This window comes from Plecotus auritus, assembly GCF_963455305.1.
Source record: "Plecotus auritus genome assembly, chromosome: 7".
In the NCBI taxonomy this organism is placed as follows: Eukaryota; Metazoa; Chordata; class Mammalia; order Chiroptera; family Vespertilionidae; genus Plecotus; species Plecotus auritus.
The window spans coordinates 23,277,765-23,296,331 of record NC_137774.1 but is presented as its reverse complement, the minus strand read 5'-3'; the positions used below and the strand labels follow the sequence as shown (position 1 = coordinate 23,296,331).

Sequence of the window (18,567 nt, the reverse complement as noted above, 5' to 3'; positions counted from 1 at the left end):
AGCATATTAAAGTACAAAGGAGGAAATAATAAAGGTCAGAGTGAAATCCGTGAAATGGAAAATACGAAAACAATAGGAAAAATATAAATAATATAGAAAAATAGAAAAAAATCAATTAAATCATGATGTACTGTGGTTTTCTTCTGCTTGGGATCTGTGAAATTCCTGGGTCTGTGGATTTATAGTTTTCATCAAATTGGAAAACTTTTATGCAAATATATCTTCAAGTATTTCTTTTTGTCAGTCCCTCTCTCCTGTTGTGACACCAGTTATATGTACACTGAGTGGCCAGATTATTATGATCTCTGAACGCATATTAATCTGGCCACTCAGTGTATATCCTATATAATAAGAGGCTAATATGCAAATTGTCCCCTCAACCAGGAGTTCGACTAGCAGGCAGGCCGGCCAACTGCCCATGTCCCCTCCCCCTTGCCAGGCTGGCCGGACCCCACCCATGCACGAATTCATGCACCGGACCTCTAATATATATATATATATATATATTTACACACACACATACACACACACACTGAGTGACCAGATTATTATGCGTTCAGAGATCATAATAATCTGGCCACTCAGTGTAGGTTGATCACTTGATATTTTCCAAGCTCACTGATTCTTTGTTCAGTTTTTAAAATTGTTTTTCCCCTTCTATGTTTATTTTGTATAGTTTGTATTTATACATATTTAAATTTATCAATTCTTTTATTAATTTTTTCACTTCAGATATATTTTTCATTTCTAGAAGTATCGTTTGGATTTTTTTTCTATCTTTCCTCATTATGTCAGTGTTTGAACATATGGAACATTTATTTTATGATAGATGTTTTAGAGTCCCTGTGTGCTAATTCTTTGCACCCTGATATATATATATATATATATATTTTTTGCTTTTTTCTATCGATTGATTTTTCTCCGTGGTATGGGTTGTGTTTTTCTCTTTCTTTATGTGCCTAGTGATTTTTTAAAGGATGCTGGGCATTTTCAATATCGTATTATTGAGTGGTGGACTGTTTTATATTCTTAGGATGCACTAAAGATTTAATTGGAATATATTTGACTCTTTCTATTTATTGATATTTGACTGAACAAAAATACACATTTTTACTTCTAAGCTGTATGTAGTGACTACTGGATTTTTGGGACCCTGAGATGTCCTAGGCAGTTACACTGAAGACACATAATTGATATCATGATTCCCTACAAGGTTGGTGGGTCAGGCTAAGGGAGGCCTGCTCACTGGGGAAGGGCCTTGAAGATGAAACCTTTGGGGGAAAATTATATTAGTTTTATTCTCATTAGTCTGTATGTTTCTATGCTTATTTAATTACTGTTATTCAAAGTTCATAGCAGCTTTTTGCTTAGGTCTAATGTACTTATTTGAGGAGATATATAAATCTGTCTTTCTTATGTGGCCAGTAGTGGAAGTGTATGATCACAATTATTTTTTAAAATCCAAATGCTTAAATTCTATGTATTATCTTGATCTTATAATAGTTGTGCTGACTTTACTTTAGACTCATTTCCCTAAAATAAATATAAATAAGGAATATGTATATGAGTTCTATAAAACATTGTGATAATAGCATTAATTAATTGGTATAGAAAAATTTAAAGTTTGAAGAAGTTATTTATTAGTGCTTCCTACATGCCCCACACTGAGGATCAAGCCCGCAACCTGGGCATGTGCCCTGACTGGGAATTGAACAGTGATCTGGTTCATGGGTCGACGCTCAACTAAGTAAGTCACCCCAGTCGGGCAGATTCTAGAGATCTTGATTCCCAAGTAAATTTTGTGCTGCTGTCCTACTAGCTACAGACATGAGAACAGAAATAGCAAATGTTTTCCACTATAATATAAAGTCACTTTTAGGTTTAGAATGGAGTCATTTTAAATATTTTACTGTCCTATTGTATTATTGGTTTTACAACACTATGGTGACACATTTTGAACACATTGGTACAAAAAGGAAAAACGAATTTTGTCTTTTCTGCCATGGTCATTGTCAGTGCCCTGGAAAAGCAATGAAATGTGCAGCAGTTTTCTGCGTTCTGCCTATTGAATGTCACATTAGATTTAACCTAACATCCTGGGTTGTATCGCTGTTGTGTTTTGTACCAAGTGTGATGGAGGTACTCAACAATATTTCCTTGCATTGTCCATAATAAATATTTGCCCAAGAGTGGGCAAGGGTGGAAGGGGAAGAATGAAATGTTTTTCTTTTGCAGAGGAAACTTGTAACGTAGTACCTATTTAAAGAGTATTTATAGTCCATTGTTGGCCATTGGGTGTGTCATACTGTTCTCTCCAGGTCTAAATATCTGAGGTCGTTCAGAAACCACTTCAGATTGAATTATATTTCACAGTTTTTCTTATTTATGTTTAACTTTACCAATTGAAACATGTCCTCCCATAGAAAAATGATTTCAGTGAAATGAATGCTATTTTTCTTCAAGAGACTAATAAAAACTTGAGACATATTGACCCTGAATTTAGCCAAGTTGTATAACTTGAGGAACATTTAAATATGTTTTCTTCTTCAATGAAAGGATATCATATATTTAAATGAAAGTACTATCAGCAATCTGCACGTTTTTTGAAGGATGGATTGAAAAGTTTGGGATTACCCACTTTTCCTTCTTTTCCTTTGTGTTTATGGGATACGTGCTTCTTTGATAATCATATCTTTCCATAGATCTTCACACCTGTGGAATAGCTCATTGGTGTTTTTGTCATTGCTGGTTTATTGTTGAGATGTTTCAACATCAAAAGTCCTTATTTTTTATAATATAATGACATATACTCCATTCTGAAGTAAATCTTTGCCTTTCTGTCATTTGTTTTAGTACTCTTTAAAGTATTATTTGCTACTAGTATTTTGTTTGGTAAATAAATAACAATTTATAGGCCAAACCACTTTCCTGTTCTAATTGTTCTTAAAATAAAACAAACATAATGGCTTTATACTTCTATGTTTTTCTTTATTTTACAAAATTCTAGTGATATTAGTAGCTTAATGTTTCTTTAGGTTGTTTTATGACCTGCTTTTGAGTATACATCTTTTTTATTGATACTAGTATTTATTGCCATTGGTTTGGCAGATTTGACTGGGATGGGACATTGATTCTGATAGATTAAATAAAATAATCAATTGGTCATAAAGCCTCTGGTCCATGAGTACCTTGGCTTTTGATGTCATTCACTCTATGCCACCTGAGTTTAAGGTTCTTTTTTTTTTTTTATTGTTTAAAGTATTACAAATAGTGGTACATATGTCTCCTTTTTTTCCCCATTGACCTTCCCCCGGCCTTCCCTACCCCCCGGCACATGCCCTCACTCCCCCCCCCCCCCAGTGTCTTGTGTCCATTGGTTATGCTTATATGCATGCATACAAGTCCTTCGGTTGATCTCTTAGCCCCCCTCTCCCCCCCGCCCCCGCAAACACTCCCCAGCCTTCCCGCTGTAATTTGACAGTCTGTTCGATGCTTCTCTGCCTCTGTATCTATCTTTTTGTTCATCAGGTTATAATGTTCTTCATTATCCATAAATGAGTGAGATCGTGTGGTATTAAGGTTCTTATATACTAAAGACACTGATACCTGTCAATTGGGTAGTAGAGATATGGGATGGAGGGTACAGGGATATCTGTTTGTCCTTTTCTCCAAAAATAAGGAGCCAAAGCAGAATGGCCTGTGTCTGCTCACCTGTAGTACCGTAATGGGCTGATGTTGGCAGGAGCCTGTGGTTGGATGTGCCTCAGTTCTGTCCTTAAGGTTAATTGATAACTAATTGATGACTAAATGGGAATTTGGGGGGGATGCTACAACTGTCTGCTCTGTTAGTGGTAGCAGGAGTTCTGGCGCCATTTCAGGGTCACTGTTTGTTTGTATCTTCTATCGGAGTTTAGAATACAGTTGTTTCTCTGAGTTTCAGCCTTCTCTATAGAATTTCTGTCAATGGTTTGACTCCATTAAGGGTGCTGGGGAAATTAAAGCCTGAATGACCAATCCACCAGGGGCTGTGGATAGACCCTTTCTTTGTCCCTACTCAGAGCACTGCATTAGGTCTCATTATCCATTTATAATAAGTGACCTCTGCCCCCTAGGTCACTGAAAAATATTCAGTGTGCTTTTCTGACACATAGGGCACTTCTCAGCAGACACATGAAACAATGGGACGTCTGGCAGTCTGGAGGACCATGCACATTGCAGGTTTTTAAATACATAGCCTTGTGCCAAATCACCCTGGCAGATTTTTTTCATTGCTCTTGGCAGGGGTCATAAAGGCACTAAAGGAAGCCTAATGTCTGGGAGATGAATGTAGCGTTCCCTTTTCTCTTCATTTCTTTTTCTTCTAATTAAAAAAAACAACAACACTTTTTTTTGCAGTTTTGTTTTCTAAAAAGGATTTGCCTTCATCTCTGCTTTTGCAGTTCCTGGTAGAGAAATATAGAAAGACTTAGATACAGTGATTGAAAGTGGTTACCAAATATACCTGGGTGGCTCTGGAGGCTTCCTTTGACAAGTATTAAAAACCTGTCTTCTAGTCCTCTGCTCTGGCCAAATTGGTGGTGATTAAATCTCCCACTGGAAAGTGTGGGAAAGGATTTGACCCTTCCTTGGTTACTGTCACCCAGATTTCTTCAGTGATATCAATTTGGACTACCTACCAGAAAGCTCAATACATCTTGTGGTTCTGTCTCTAGCTCCCAATGAGTAGTTAGGCTTGGGAAAAGTTGGAGATGGTATAGTGATTAGTGGTTGAAATGTATTTACAAAGTTAAAAAATTGTATGTTTGTGTAAATTGAAGGACAGTGTCTTGACTAGCAGTCGCTAATTGTGTGGCCTTAGCACACTGTCTGTGGGAAGTACTGATGGGAGCTGTCATTTACCTTAAGTCTGTTGGGATAGGAAAAGTACAGTCTGAGAGCCACTTCTTTAGCAGTTCATATGAAGAAACTTCGAGAACAGGGAAAATGTTTATAAAAGTATTATTTAAGTTTAACATGCATACACTTAATTAGGAAAGCCCTCTTTCTCTTTTAAAAGCTTACATATTTTGCATTTAGTGTCACATGCATTGGCTTGTCACTTTATTAAAAATACTAGAGGCCTGGTGCACAAAATTTGTGCACTGGAGCGGGGGAGGGGGGTTCCTGAGCTCGGCCTCTGCCCTCTTGCAGTCTGGGACCCCTCGCTCCTTCCCGCCCGCCTGCTCGCTGCTCCTTACTGCTTGGCTCACTGCTCCTTAGCACTGCCGTGGAGGCGGGAGAGGCTCCCCCAACCGCCGCTGTGCTCGCCAGCCGTGAGCCTGGCTTCTGGCTGAGCAGCGCTCCCCTGGTGGGAGCACACTGACCACCAGGGGGCTCCTATGTTGAGCATCTGCCCGCTGGTGGTCAGTGCACATCATAGCGACTGGTCATTCTGGTAGTTCTGCTGTAACAGTCGCTTAGGCTTTTATTATATATATATGAGACATACATGGGTTCAAGGAGAGAAGGAGGGAGAGAAACATCAATGTGAGAGGGAAACATTTATTGGTTGCCTCCTGCATGCCCCCTACTGGGGATAGAGCCTTTAACCTAAGCATGTGTCCTGACCAGGAATCGAACCAGCAACCTTTCGGTGCATGGAATGATGCCCAAACCACTGAGCCACACCGGCCAGGGCCCCTGTTTATTATAATGAATTTGCAGTCACACTGTCCTGTAGAACCCAGGTGTGTTTAATGTAGAAAACTGTTTTTGCTATGTACAATTGCATACTTTAAGCTATTGGTACACAGAGGTGTTATCTTAAAAAAAACACACGCACCAATTATAGAAAACCATATAGTTGTCAGAACTCTCTCCATGAGAAGAATTAATATTTTAACTGGATTATAGCACCATTTGACAAATTGCTTACTAAATACATCAAAATTGATTGGACGTTTCGTATTTGAATTGACAAATGGGTGCATTAGAAGAAGGAGGGAAATCCATTAATTATAACTGCTCTCTACCATAGGAAATATAATTATATAAATATGGATTTTGTTAAAAGAAAAATCTCTACTTTATGGTAGTGCTGCTTATATGTGTACCTATACCTCTTTGCCATTAGTAGAGGGTTGCTCTGAGTCACTGTCCTTTGAATAATAAAAAGCAGTAATTTTTGCCATGTTATATGTTTCAGGCTCTACTGGATGCATAATAGTATTTAGTTATTGTTTAACAAAAGTAGAAAGTACCAGGGAAACTTTGTAGTTCAGCCTTTCTGCTCAATTCTTAATTGCATCTCTATTTGTCTATCTTGCATTCTTACATTATTTAAGTCAAAAGCTTTACTTTTGTTTTGATGGTATATAACCTTCTATCATCACTGAAATTCTCCTTTTATAAAAAATTTTTTCCTCATCAACTTTTTAAAAAATTTTAATTGATTAAATAGAGGAAGGGAGAGGGAGAGAGAGAAACATCAATGATAAGAATCATTGATTGGCTGCCTCCTGCACGCCCCACATTGGGGAGCCTTGACCGGGAATTGAACTGTGACCTCCTGGTTCCTAGGTCAACACTTAACCACTGAGCCACGCTGGCCGGGCTCTCATGATCTTTCTTACTGAAGGTACCCAACCCAGTGACGGAGGCAGAAGGGAGCTGGGTGAATGCCATAGATTGTCTCCACGGTTCAAATCTGTTCTCCTTATTGTTGTCATATGACAGGAGGCTTTTCACCATGTGATTTTGTGGAACTTGGTCAAGAGACAAGAAACACTGAATTGCCTTCATTGCCTTTGTACCATTAGTTTCTTGCGTTTTCTACTATGCTTTCTTTGTATTTTAAGACCACATGAAGAGCATCAGAGCCACCCTTACATGTCAAATCTGGGTCAGAGCTGAGACCTATAAGGACTGTTCTGAGGCTAGTGTTTTTGTTTTTTTTGTCTTCTCTTGGCACTCTGCTAGTCTTCAAGGCTATCTTTCAAGTGCCAGTGGTTCTTGTATGGTTATGTCAAATACATCTTTAACTAAGAAACCAAACCAGGAGACCCAAAGTACTTTGGTTCTGAATCTAAACATAAAGCTTCCTGAAATGCCTGTAACTTCCTTGTGTTATAACTTCCGATCAGATTAATTTTTCTCTATTGTTTGATAGCTCTATATGGTGTCTTTGATCAGGATACATAGGTATTTAGATGAAAAAATGATTAATATAGGAGACATGGAATACAGAAATCTGGATGAGTGATATGATATAGTTGGTATCTGAGATAAACCATCTCTTGAATGTTTGATGTGAAAATTTTAATTTGAAATAATGAATCTAGTAGGTAAAGATATGATGAATTGAGGCAGTTTATTCTTCAGGTTGAGAGTGTGGTCTTTGGCATTTCCAGTTCTGTCTCTCTTTAATGTGAGGCGGATAAAGTGTTATGAGAAAGCCACCCACTGTTATATCTTTATACTTGAATACTTAATATACATCGAATGGCAAGGACATAAAAAGAAGTAATTGTCATGCCAGTGGCAATGATTTGTGGAGATAACTTTCCAGTAGCTTTACATTGTGTATCCATAGAGGTGAGAGCAAGCCTTGGAAAATATTTGGTACTGGGCTGATATTTTCTCTCTTTCTTTCCCATGTGGTCTTGGTTCTACGAATTTTTTGATTTAGTTAGAGGTAAATTTTGAACATTTAGTTTCTTTATTATATGGTACCTATCATGGATCCTTAATGATTTTTAAGAAAGGTCTTTAATTATGTTCTTAGGGATAGGTTGAAAATGTTGATGTCCTCCATGTCTAAAAGCTTTTCACTCTCCATGCCAAGAGAACGCTGCCTCTTTTGCTTAAAAAGGATGAAATCTGTCCTTAATTTTCCCTGCTGTATAATGATCTGTACTCTTCTAGGACATGCCTAGCTAACAGATAAGCAGAGACTGGGAGAACTGTTTTTTCCATTTTTCCTCTTGTGAACGATTCCCTCCCCTTCCTGTATTTTTGTTGATAGGCTTTATTCTGAGGCTAAACTGAGTACCTTAGACTCTGCTTTTCAACTGTGTATGTGGGGATTAAGGACAAAAAGTTTGCAACTACTGACTTATTGCCACTTGCACAAAATTCAGTTGATGACCGAATGCAGTTTAATGACCCCAAACAGTGATTTCTTACCTTCAAGCCATCAGTTCACAATAGGCTCTGAATATCTTTTTTTTTATATATATATATTTTATTGATATTTCACAGAGAGGAAGGGAGAGGGATAGAGAGCTAGAAACATCGATGAGAGAGAAACATCAATCAGCTGCCTCCTGCACGCCTCCTCCTGGAGATGTGCCCGCAACCAAGGTACATGCCCTTGATCGGAATCGAACCCGGGACCTTTCAGTCCGCAGGCCGATGCTCTATCCACTGAGCCAAACCGGTTTTGGCTGCTCTGCATATCTTCTACTCATCTTATTCTCTGTTAGAGGATATCCTATTTTAAAATGCCTGAAAAAAATGCATCTAAACTACAGGGTGAGAGGTGAGAATACAGTTGCCACTGTTGCAGGATTACAGCTCATATTTCTACATAGAATCGGCACTAGGAGGGTTCTAGCTTCCAGCGCATAGTCATTCCCCTCAACAAGAACACACACTACCAAGTGCAGTGAAGCTAAAAGCTGGTCCTGTATTTGATTTGTTCATGTGTGTAAATATGGAGACAAGGATAAATGGATATATATGGAGTGAGGGTGTGTATAGAAGCACTCCCCGCCCCCCCTTTAAAGAAAATATCACTAAACCTAAGAAATTAGGGGGACTGTCCCTGACTCATTATGCAGGAAGTGCAACTTTGTTTCATGCATTGGTTTCCATCATCCTATATAATAAAAGGCTAATATGCAAATTGTCCCCTCAGGAGTTCAACCGCTCGCTATGGTGTGCGCTGACCACCAGGGGGCGGCACAGAACGAAGGAAGGCCCTGTCTAGCAGCTGGCAGCTGGGGAAGGAAGGCCCTGGCCAGCAGCCAGCAGCCAGGGGAAGGAAGGCCCTGGCCAGCCCTGATCGCCAGCCAGGCATAGGGACCCTCCCCGTGCACGAATTTTGTGCACTGGGCCTCTAGTTCATTGATATGCATCTGATTTCTTTGTTTTCCTTTTTTGACTTCTTGGATTGACTACACTAACCATACAAATTTCAGTGTTCTTCCTCCACAAAATTTTAAAATAAATAATAATTTTTAAACAGGTACAGGGCATACACAATTAAAAGGTCCCAAGGAATACTTAGTGGAAAATAAGGCATCCTGTCCTCAGCTGCCCTTAGGCCCTTTCAAAAGGCACTGCTGTAGCTACAGTTGAGCTTTGATTAGAATGGGTTTGTTCTTACTTAGACTTCCTTGTCTGGGTAGGTTATATAAACTGTGTAGGACAAAGTTGTTATTTATAACCTTACATGGACGATACTATACAGTGATAATATGATTCTGTAAAATAGCAAAGTGGCCCGGCTGGCATGGCTCAGTGGTTGAGCGTCAACTTATGAATCAGGAGGTCACGGTTTGATTCCCAGTCAGGGCTCATGCCCAGATTGTGGGCTCGATCCTCGGAGGAGGCATGCAAGAGGCAGCCCATCAATGATTCTCTCCCCCATCATTGATGTTTCTATCTCTCTCTTCCTCTCTCTTCCTCTCTGAAATCAATAAAAATGTTTAAAATAGCAAGGTGGACTTCTTTCACTTTCCTGCTATTGTTTTAATGTCTGTAGAATGCAGTTGTATTATGAATTGATTTGATATAACAAACATCAAATAGGCATTGTGTACATCTTTTCAGGTAAATAAACTCCACCTGACCTTCATTGAAAATGTTTTCAAGGGATTCTTACACTCTTTTCAGTCCTTAGAAATACATTGGGACAGTTTGAATTTTTTAGTGGAGTAGCTGATCTTGCCTATAGCATGAAGCCATTGTGTTTTATCATATTTAGAGTTATGATGAAGAGCCAAACTAAATTGCAGACCTTTCCAGACTACCTCCAGGTGTAACTTGTCCAGATGCTGAATGTCCAGTGACCATTAGGGCAGCAGGAATAATTACAAGTGAAAGCTCCTTAGTTTATGTCTTCTGTGAGAAACTTACATGGAACTTGGGGGGTAGGGAAGAGAAGGCAGAGCAGGGCAAGGAAGAGAGGCACTCAGTGTTTGTTATTCAGTGAAATCTGTTATCTCACAGGCAATGATATGCCATTTTTCTAGTTATATGTTGCCTGTGACTTATTCTGGGATTGTGGAATAAAAGGAAAGTGAAACCAGAGATGCACAATGACTGACTACTAGAAAACTTTGTTAATTAATTAGAGAACACCCATGGTAACGCATGGTCAGGGTGCAAGGAAGGCCGTTGACCGGTTTAATATATAACATAGGAAAACTTTTCCCTTTTATGGAGGGTAACACTTCAGATGTTCTTGCACTGGTACTGGATATGGCTCCTAATAAAGTTCAGTGAGTTCCTTACATTTAAGTTGAAACATTTCTAAATCAGAGAGAAAACTTCTTTCTAGACTTCAGTAAAATTGAGTTAGGCCCTTAATAAGAATAAGAATGCTACCTATTTCTTAAGGTTGCTAGTGGGTTTTTACCTGAAAGCTTTCTCATTAAAAAAAAAAAAAAAAAAAAAAAAAAAAGGTTTCCTTCCCCTAGAACAGTGGTCGGCAAACTCATTAGTCAACAGAGCCAAATATCAACAGTACAACGATTGAAATTTCTTTTGAGAGCCCAATTTTTTAAACTTAAACTTCTTCTAACGCCACTTCTTCAAAATAGACTCGCCCAGGCCGTGGTATTTTGTGGAAGAGCCACACTCAAGGGGCCAAAAAGCCGCATGTGGCTCGCGAGCCACAGTTTGCCGACCACGGCCCTAGAATACTATGCAGCAGTAAAAAAGAAGGATCACTCACCCTTTGAGACAGCATAGAGGGACCTGCAGAGTATTATGCTAAGCAAAATAAGCCAATCAGAGAAAGACAAGTATCATATAATCTCACTCATATGTGGAATCTAATGAACAAAATAAACTCTTGAACAAAATAAATCCAGAGACATAGAAGCATAGAACAGACTGCACAATCTCAGAGGGAAGGTGAGGGAGGGTGAGTAGGAGGGAAGAGATCAACCAAATAACTTGCATGCATATATGCATAACCCATGGAGCAGACAGTAGGATGATGAAGGCCTGGGTGGAGGGGGAGGCTGGCTAGAAGAGGTCAGTGGGGAAAAAAGGAGGATTATGTAATACTTTGAACAATAAGGATTTAAATATATATATACTTTTACCATAAAAAAAGATTTTTTTTAAAGGCCAGGGTTTATATTCTGTTAGTTTGATAGTATGGAAGCATAACTTAGAATGAGTAAGTCTCTGATTCTGCTTCTACATATGTTTGTTGGTTGTTGTGTTTCCCCTTTTGTGACTTGCTTGTTCGTTGGCAGTGCCTGAGACCATTTTGCTTTTGGATGGTCTTTTGAGCCTTTCTTTTTAAAGGCAGATTTTAGTTTCTGTACTAAGAAACTACATTCCCAAGCAGAATTTCTTTCTCAGGTCCTGAGTGCTTTCTGATCAGAAACAGAGTTTGGTATAGAGCCCTCTCTTATTGTATGGTTGCTTTATAAATGCTGTTTTTAATAAGTACCGAAACTATATTGAAGTTTGTCCTTGGATGAGAGTTTATCACTGTTGGCCTTTGGGTGAACTTGGAGCCTGAGCTGTTTCATTCAAGGCAGCATGATGTCATCTAACTCACAAATTTCTGTTGCTAGAAAAAGGCAACATGTTCCCCTAAATAACCTAAAGGGCTGAGTAATGCTGGCACAACATTATTCACCTCTCAGGTCTCCACTAAAGACTTCAGCATGGCGAGGGTTTTATTGTTTTCGGAGGGTTGGTGAGGAGATGGTAGAGAGCAGGGGACCCAGCTCACACTCACGTCTCCAAAATAGATCCATCTTTGTTTCTTCATATTAAATATGTAGGTGTTTCTTTCTGGGCCCAAATATTCAGCATATGAACATATTTTAGGGTTTTTAGCAGAAGCTAAAGCCAAGAGCTATATCTCACATAAAACTCTAGATACCACTTGCTTTTTTAAAAAATTCATTATTTTATTATAATTGGTCTACAATCTTATATTGGTTATATATAACTAGGTTGCATTTGGATCAGCATTTTCCCCCTTATTTGAGAAGCAGATTTCCCTGATTCCATAGCACTGAGATTCATTTTGGGCAGTAGTACAGCTTTTTAATGTCTCCTAAATTTGGGAGCATGGAATTCACCAGCAACAGAACCTGTATTTCATTAGCTATGTCCTCCGAAGCTTCCAGAGCTCCGGCTAAGAAAATTTATTACTGGGTGTTCAAGAAATGGATGGGAGAATAGAACAAGAACAGAACAGAACCAAATGGATTTCCCCTTCCTTGTTTTTATAAATAAGCACTACCCTGTGTTCAATATTGTGCTTTGTGTTAGTTTATGTAAAAAGGATGCTTATGACCCATATGTGGTTAGTGTTTTAGCTTTGATATGCATTGTCAGGTCTTTTTTCTTTCATTGCTTTAAAAGCAAATGGTGCTGGGGGCAAATAAATTTTTTTTATTCTTTCATCTTAATGGAACACCTAGACCCTATGTACCCTGTTGTAAACTCCATAGTTAGGAGATTATTTTTTCCTGAATACCTAAACCATGTCGAACACACTAAGAAAAGTAATTACCTGCCCTAATGTTAGGTATATTCCATGTACTGATGATAAAAACTTATCTCCAGTTTTCAAACCAGAATACTAGATTTGTTGCAAATGAACTTAGGTTCGTGAGAGCCAGCTGTTAAATTTGGGGTAATTTAGAAAGAATTTGATTCCTTGAAATTGAGGATGTACTGCTATTGTTTTGGCGAAAACACTCTGAAATGTCAGCAGGTTAACATTTCTCCAGGACTAGGGTTTTCAGCAGAAGCTAAAGCCAAGAGCTATAGCTCACATAAAACTCACAGGACTAGTAGTAACTCATTGTTGGGACCTTGGTTCAAATTACATATCCTAACCTACAAGTATTAACCTATATCCCTTCCATTAAACCATGTTAAAAAAGGAGACTTCAGAGTCACTTTCAGTATCTGGCAATACAATGTTTATAATGCTTTAATTTAGCAATTATTATTTGAACAACTTAATACATTCTACCTATAGTTTTAACAGCATCTAAGTCAATGCTTTTAACTTCCTCTAAATCATAAATGCTATATTTTATGTGGGTAATTTTTAAAAATTCTATACCAATTGATCCTTACATTATAGTGCAGAAGACACCTAAGAATACAAAACCAGAGAACTCATGGAAACTATTTATAGAGTTGAGAAGTGATATCACGAATTGATGTTTTCCATTTTGGAATATTGAGGATTTTGTTATGTGGAATTCAGACTTAGAAGCATGATCAAAAGAACATTCAAATTTTTTTGTTCATAACTTTACTTAAGTTATGCTTACTTGGAATTCTTTGGGGTTTGGATTAGCAGAACTAATTTGCAAAGGTCGGCACTGAAGCACATTGCTTTTTGTTTGCTTTGCACATAAACATAAAATATATATAGAAACACATGTATACATCCCCTCCCACATATATCACTGTAAGACAGCAAAATACACTTAGTGATTTTTTTTTTAGCTTTTATTTACTCACTAGTAGCATGATCTGCTTTCCTGAGGACACGATATAAACAAAGTCTGGCTCACAGTTACCTCATAATGATCTGCCCATCCTGCCCTGGCTGGTTGATCTGTACTCATCAAATGCCTGTGTAGAGGCAGTACTTTTGAAGTTATATTCTCTAAAATAAATTGACAGGGTATCCTTTTTATTTAGATGGATAGGCTTGTTTTATATTATTTTACTAGTAGGGATAAAGGCAGGGATGGAACAGGGCAGATGTTTTTGTTTCAAAATTTCATACTTTTCCTGTCTTAGCTTTATTAATTATTTAATAACAGTAGGTAAAATATACTAAACCAACCTCCCTTTCCTTCCTCCCTCCCTCCCTCCCTTTCTTTTTTCCTTCCCTTTTTTTTGTGTGAATCCACACCCTGAGGATATTTTCCCATTGAGTTTTTAGAGAGAGTGGGAGGGGGAGAGAGAGAGAGAAACATCGATGTGATGGAGACACATCAATTGGTTGCCTTCCACACCCACTCCAACCAGAGCTGGGGATTGAGTCTGCAACTGAGGTACGTGCCCTTGACCGGAATTGAACCTGGGACCCTTCGGTTCGAGGGCCAGTGCTCTATCCACTGAGCCAACCTGGCTAGAGCTAAATGTTTTTCTTTAGGTAGCAGGTGTATGTATGTATGGTTGTTCATTAAACTCAGACTTGCGAGATAGATAGTACATTTTTTCTATAAATAAACTCTTTTAAGTTCATTTTGCACCTTTATTCTAACAAATGTGGGAAAAAATTAATCAATTATTACCCTCTCCAAAATTGCATCTAAATTTGATAGGGGCTTACATAGTGCAAAGATAATGAGATGGGAGAGTTGGGGATGTTTTACCCTTGATGTAACCACTGAGACATCCTACCCCCCCCCCCCCACCCCGCCCCATTGAGTGATTGACTGTCTTAGGCATTGTTTCTCCTCTCCCAGTGGTTTAAGGCCGTGGTCGGCAAACTGTAGCTCTCGAGCCACATGCGGCTCTTTGGCCCCTTGAGTGTGGCTCTTCCACAAAATATCACGGCCTGGGCGAGTCTATTTTGAAGAAGTGGTGTTAGAAGAAGTTTAAGTTTAAAAACTTTGGCTCTCAAAAGAAATTTCAGTCATTGTACTGTTGATATTTGGCTCTGTTGACTAATGAGTTTGCCGACCACTGGTTGCAGGGGTCCTCAGACTTTTTAAACAGGGGGCCAGTTCACTGTCCCTCAGACCGTTGGAGGGCCGGACTATAGTTTAAAAAAAAAACTATGAACAAATTCCTATGCGCACTGCGGGCCTGGGACGAGTCGGCTGCTAAGCAGGACAGGCAGCGGCACCCGGCGGGCGGGATAAATGTCCTCGGCGGGCCACATGTGGCCCGCGGGCCGTAGTTTGAGGACCCCTGGTTAAGGTATTCGTATGTGTCCTTTAAAATCTTGCCCTAGGTCAGGGGTGGGCAAACTTTTTGACTCGAAAGCTACAATGGGTTCTTAAACTGGACCGGAGGGCCGGAACAAAAGCATGGATGGAGTGTTTGTGTGAACTAATATAAATTCAAAGTAAAGGAGCGGAGGGGAGAGCAAGAGAACCGGATAGAACAGCCAGATCCGGCCCGCGGGCCGTAGTTTGCCCAAGGCTGCCCTAGGTTCTACTCTTCCTACTTCATTTCTGTTTCATTAAGATTTAGTTCTTCAAGATACCTTGTCCTGGCAAAAGTGCAGTGAGATTAGCATTCTCAGTCTGCTAGTGGAAATGTATAGTTCTGGGAATATGCATATAGGAATTTAAATATGATCCTATCCTTTGGTTTCATTTTTAGGAATATAACCTAAGGAAGATGCATGTAGAAGTATATTTATATACCTCTGGGTGGTGGAAATTATGAGATTATTTTCTGTTTCTCATTCTTTTCTATTTCTTCTACATTTCTGTAATACTCGTCTACTTTTCTTCCTCCTTTCCTCCATCTTTTCTTTTCTCTATTTTTTCCACAGTATTTAATTGCTTTATTTTTATTAGTATTAAAATGGTATATGGCAGTAGAGAATGTGTGGGAAATCTCTGTATCTCCTGCTCAATTTTGCTGGGACTATAAAATTGGTCTAAAAATAGTCTACTTTATAATAACATTTAGCAAATAAATGTAATGGGGCTTTAAAAAGAAGAGGCTATGTCTTAATGGGTTAACATGTGGTTCATAGTAGAAACTCAATAAGTCACTGTTGAATTATTATTTTTCCTAAGCCAAGTTTACTCTTTGTATGAGGCAGTAGGCTCTTTGTATTTTAAGCCTATATCCTACTGTCACTGGTAAAGGGGTTCTTGCCCCATCCCCTTCAAGATAGAAATCAAGAGATGAGTCCAAACAAGATTCAAAAGACCAGGAACCAATAGGCTGCCGGTTCAATTCCCGGTCCTGGCACATGCCCCGGTTGCAGGCTCACTCCCCCGTGGGGGCTGTGCAGGAGGCAGCCAATCGATGACTTCCTCTCTCATCAGTGTTTCTGTTTCTCTCTCTCTCTCTCTTTCTCTCTCTCTAAAAATCAGTTAAAAATATTTTTTAAAGAAGAGGTTTACTGAAAACATGGTGGAGGGGCAGGAGAACTGGAGGGAGCTTGATGCTTCAAGAGGGAGCACATAGTAGAGAAACCCAGTGAACTGCTACTGGGCTCTGGCTTATATAGGGCTGGGTTCTTCACCCAGGTGCAGAGTAGATTTATTTGCTTTCTAGTCCTCCCCTATTCCCCTCCCCCCCAAGAGCTGGCATCAACCAGTGTAGGCATAGAGCGGAGCTCTTTGGGGAGTGCCTGAGGAGAAACTTGAAACTTACCTACGAGAGGCTTAAAAACCAGCTGAAGAGCATTCCTATAGTTAGTGGTGTATTTCTTTTCACAGTGATATGTCATGACTAAATTCCTGCAGATATTTTTTAAAGTCTACTTTAAAAAATATTTATTTATTTTTAGAGAGAGAGGAAAGGAGAGATAGAAACATAGATTTATTGTTCCACTTATTTATGCATACATTGGTTGATTCTTGTATGTGCCTTGATCGGGATGGAACCCACAACCTTGGCGTATCCAGACAATGCTCTAATCAGCTGAGTTACCTGGCCAGGGCTAAAGTGTACTCTTAATTGAATATCTTTCTTATTCCAAAGACATTCAGTCTTTTTTGTTCATTAATTATTTGAGTTGTCTTTGTGCATTAAATGTCATATTTTATAAAGTACCACAATATCCAGGATGGTTGTGCCCACATTCATTTTTCCATTGCATGGATTAAAGTGATTTAAATATGTTTTCTTTTTACTCTAGTGGTTCCCCCTGGAAGTCCTGGGCCCATTACTCGGCACGGGTCCTATGACAGTTTAGCTTCCGACCACAGTGGACAGGAAGATGAAGAATGGCTTTCTCAGGTAAAACTGAAATGTTTGGCCTGTTAGAATGAAAGAAAACAGGAATCTGTTGTCTGTTTCTATTCTTGAACTTTAAAAAGTATTTTCCTTAGAGGAAAATGGACAGAACTGGGACCTTTTATTTAGGATTGCTAATAAGCTAATCAGTTGTCTTTCCATATTAAGAATTTTTCCTAAATACTGTTGCAGGAATATATAACACCTATTATTTTATGCACGCACATGTGTGTGTGCATTAGCTTTCATGCAAAGGGCATAAAGTACACTTATCTTTCAAACAATCCGTTTATATCCCTCAGGACCTTGGATTTTAGATGGACACTTTGGATTAACATAAGAATTGGCCTTGTTAAAACAGTGAAGTCATTCAGCATTCCCTGGGATTTGTTTTGTGGGGCCAACATTTTCTGAAAATCGGGCCCATACTTTGGTCGGGGAAGCTTAGCATTCTAATCTTCGAGTCCTGGTTTTGCCCGACTGGGTTCCTCTCCTTGGCTCATGCAGGGCTGCGTCCAGCGGTCTCTCCAGCAGCCCTGCAGCAGCTCCCAGAGACCCTTCCTCCCGTGCCAGGTGAAGCTGTCTTCATCTCAGGGCTTTGAAATAAAAGAGACTTGGGCAGCCCTCAAAATGATGAGATTACAAATGACTTCATTACAAATCCTGTTATGTCTGCTTCAAAGCTGACATCATTCGATGAAGCGAACGACCTGTCTCCAATTACCAATCCAGCGGCTTTTCATCAGACAGGTGCCTCGGCGGAGGCCGCCTGCCGGTTTACTGCTTTCACAGGGAGGGTTGCCCGAAAAGCTAACCGGAATCTGGATGCCGGAGAAACAAATTGCTTCTGGGTGACACATGTCATCACGCCTAAAATACTCACAGGACGCTCCTTGAAGGAGGGTCAGTGTTTCAGTTCCTGGCAGATAGAGGAACATCCTTTTTTGAGGATAACACAATCAAGTTAAAAACAACAACAACAAAAGACAGAAGATGGCTGGCAGAGAAACCACTGCCCTTCACCTCAACTTTTCAATTAGGAAAAGGGGTAATGTGTGCTGTCAGTGTGAACATCCACACAATATGTTTGTCCCGCACACAACAGGGGAGTGAATAGGAACATCTGGCCATCGCCTCCGTGAAATGTCGCGAGCATCTGTTTACCTCTCGGCTCTGCGACACTGATGGTTTTGAGCTCAAAACGCGCAGCATGCTTTCTCTGTGGCCTAATTTACATTGCTGAATACAACTACTCAACTCAGAAATCGCTGTCCTAAATCTGAGTGGTTGTCTCCCCGTGACTAGCGGGAATGTGAATATTGTTCCAAGAGCACGATGCTTTTTTTGCCCTTCAGAACTTACAAACCCAGAGCTGTACTCTGTGAACCTTTTCAGTTATGTTTTGGTAAGAATTAATCACCGCAACGA

At 39.5% G+C, this 18,567-nt stretch overlaps 1 protein-coding gene across 18 annotated transcripts in view; it reads left to right on the top strand.

Moving 5' to 3' along the window:
* The window catches only part of BCAS3 (BCAS3 microtubule associated cell migration factor), a 490,554-nt gene that overhangs the window by 224,156 nt on the left and 247,831 nt on the right, over nt 1-18,567 (top strand). For all 18 annotated transcript variants that reach the window (XM_080677777.1, XM_080677775.1, XM_080677776.1 and 15 more), the window contains one exon: nt 17,042-17,142. In XM_080677777.1, the coding sequence (XP_080533903.1) occupies nt 17,042-17,142 (101 nt within the window). The remainder of the gene's footprint in view (nt 1-17,041; nt 17,143-18,567) is intronic.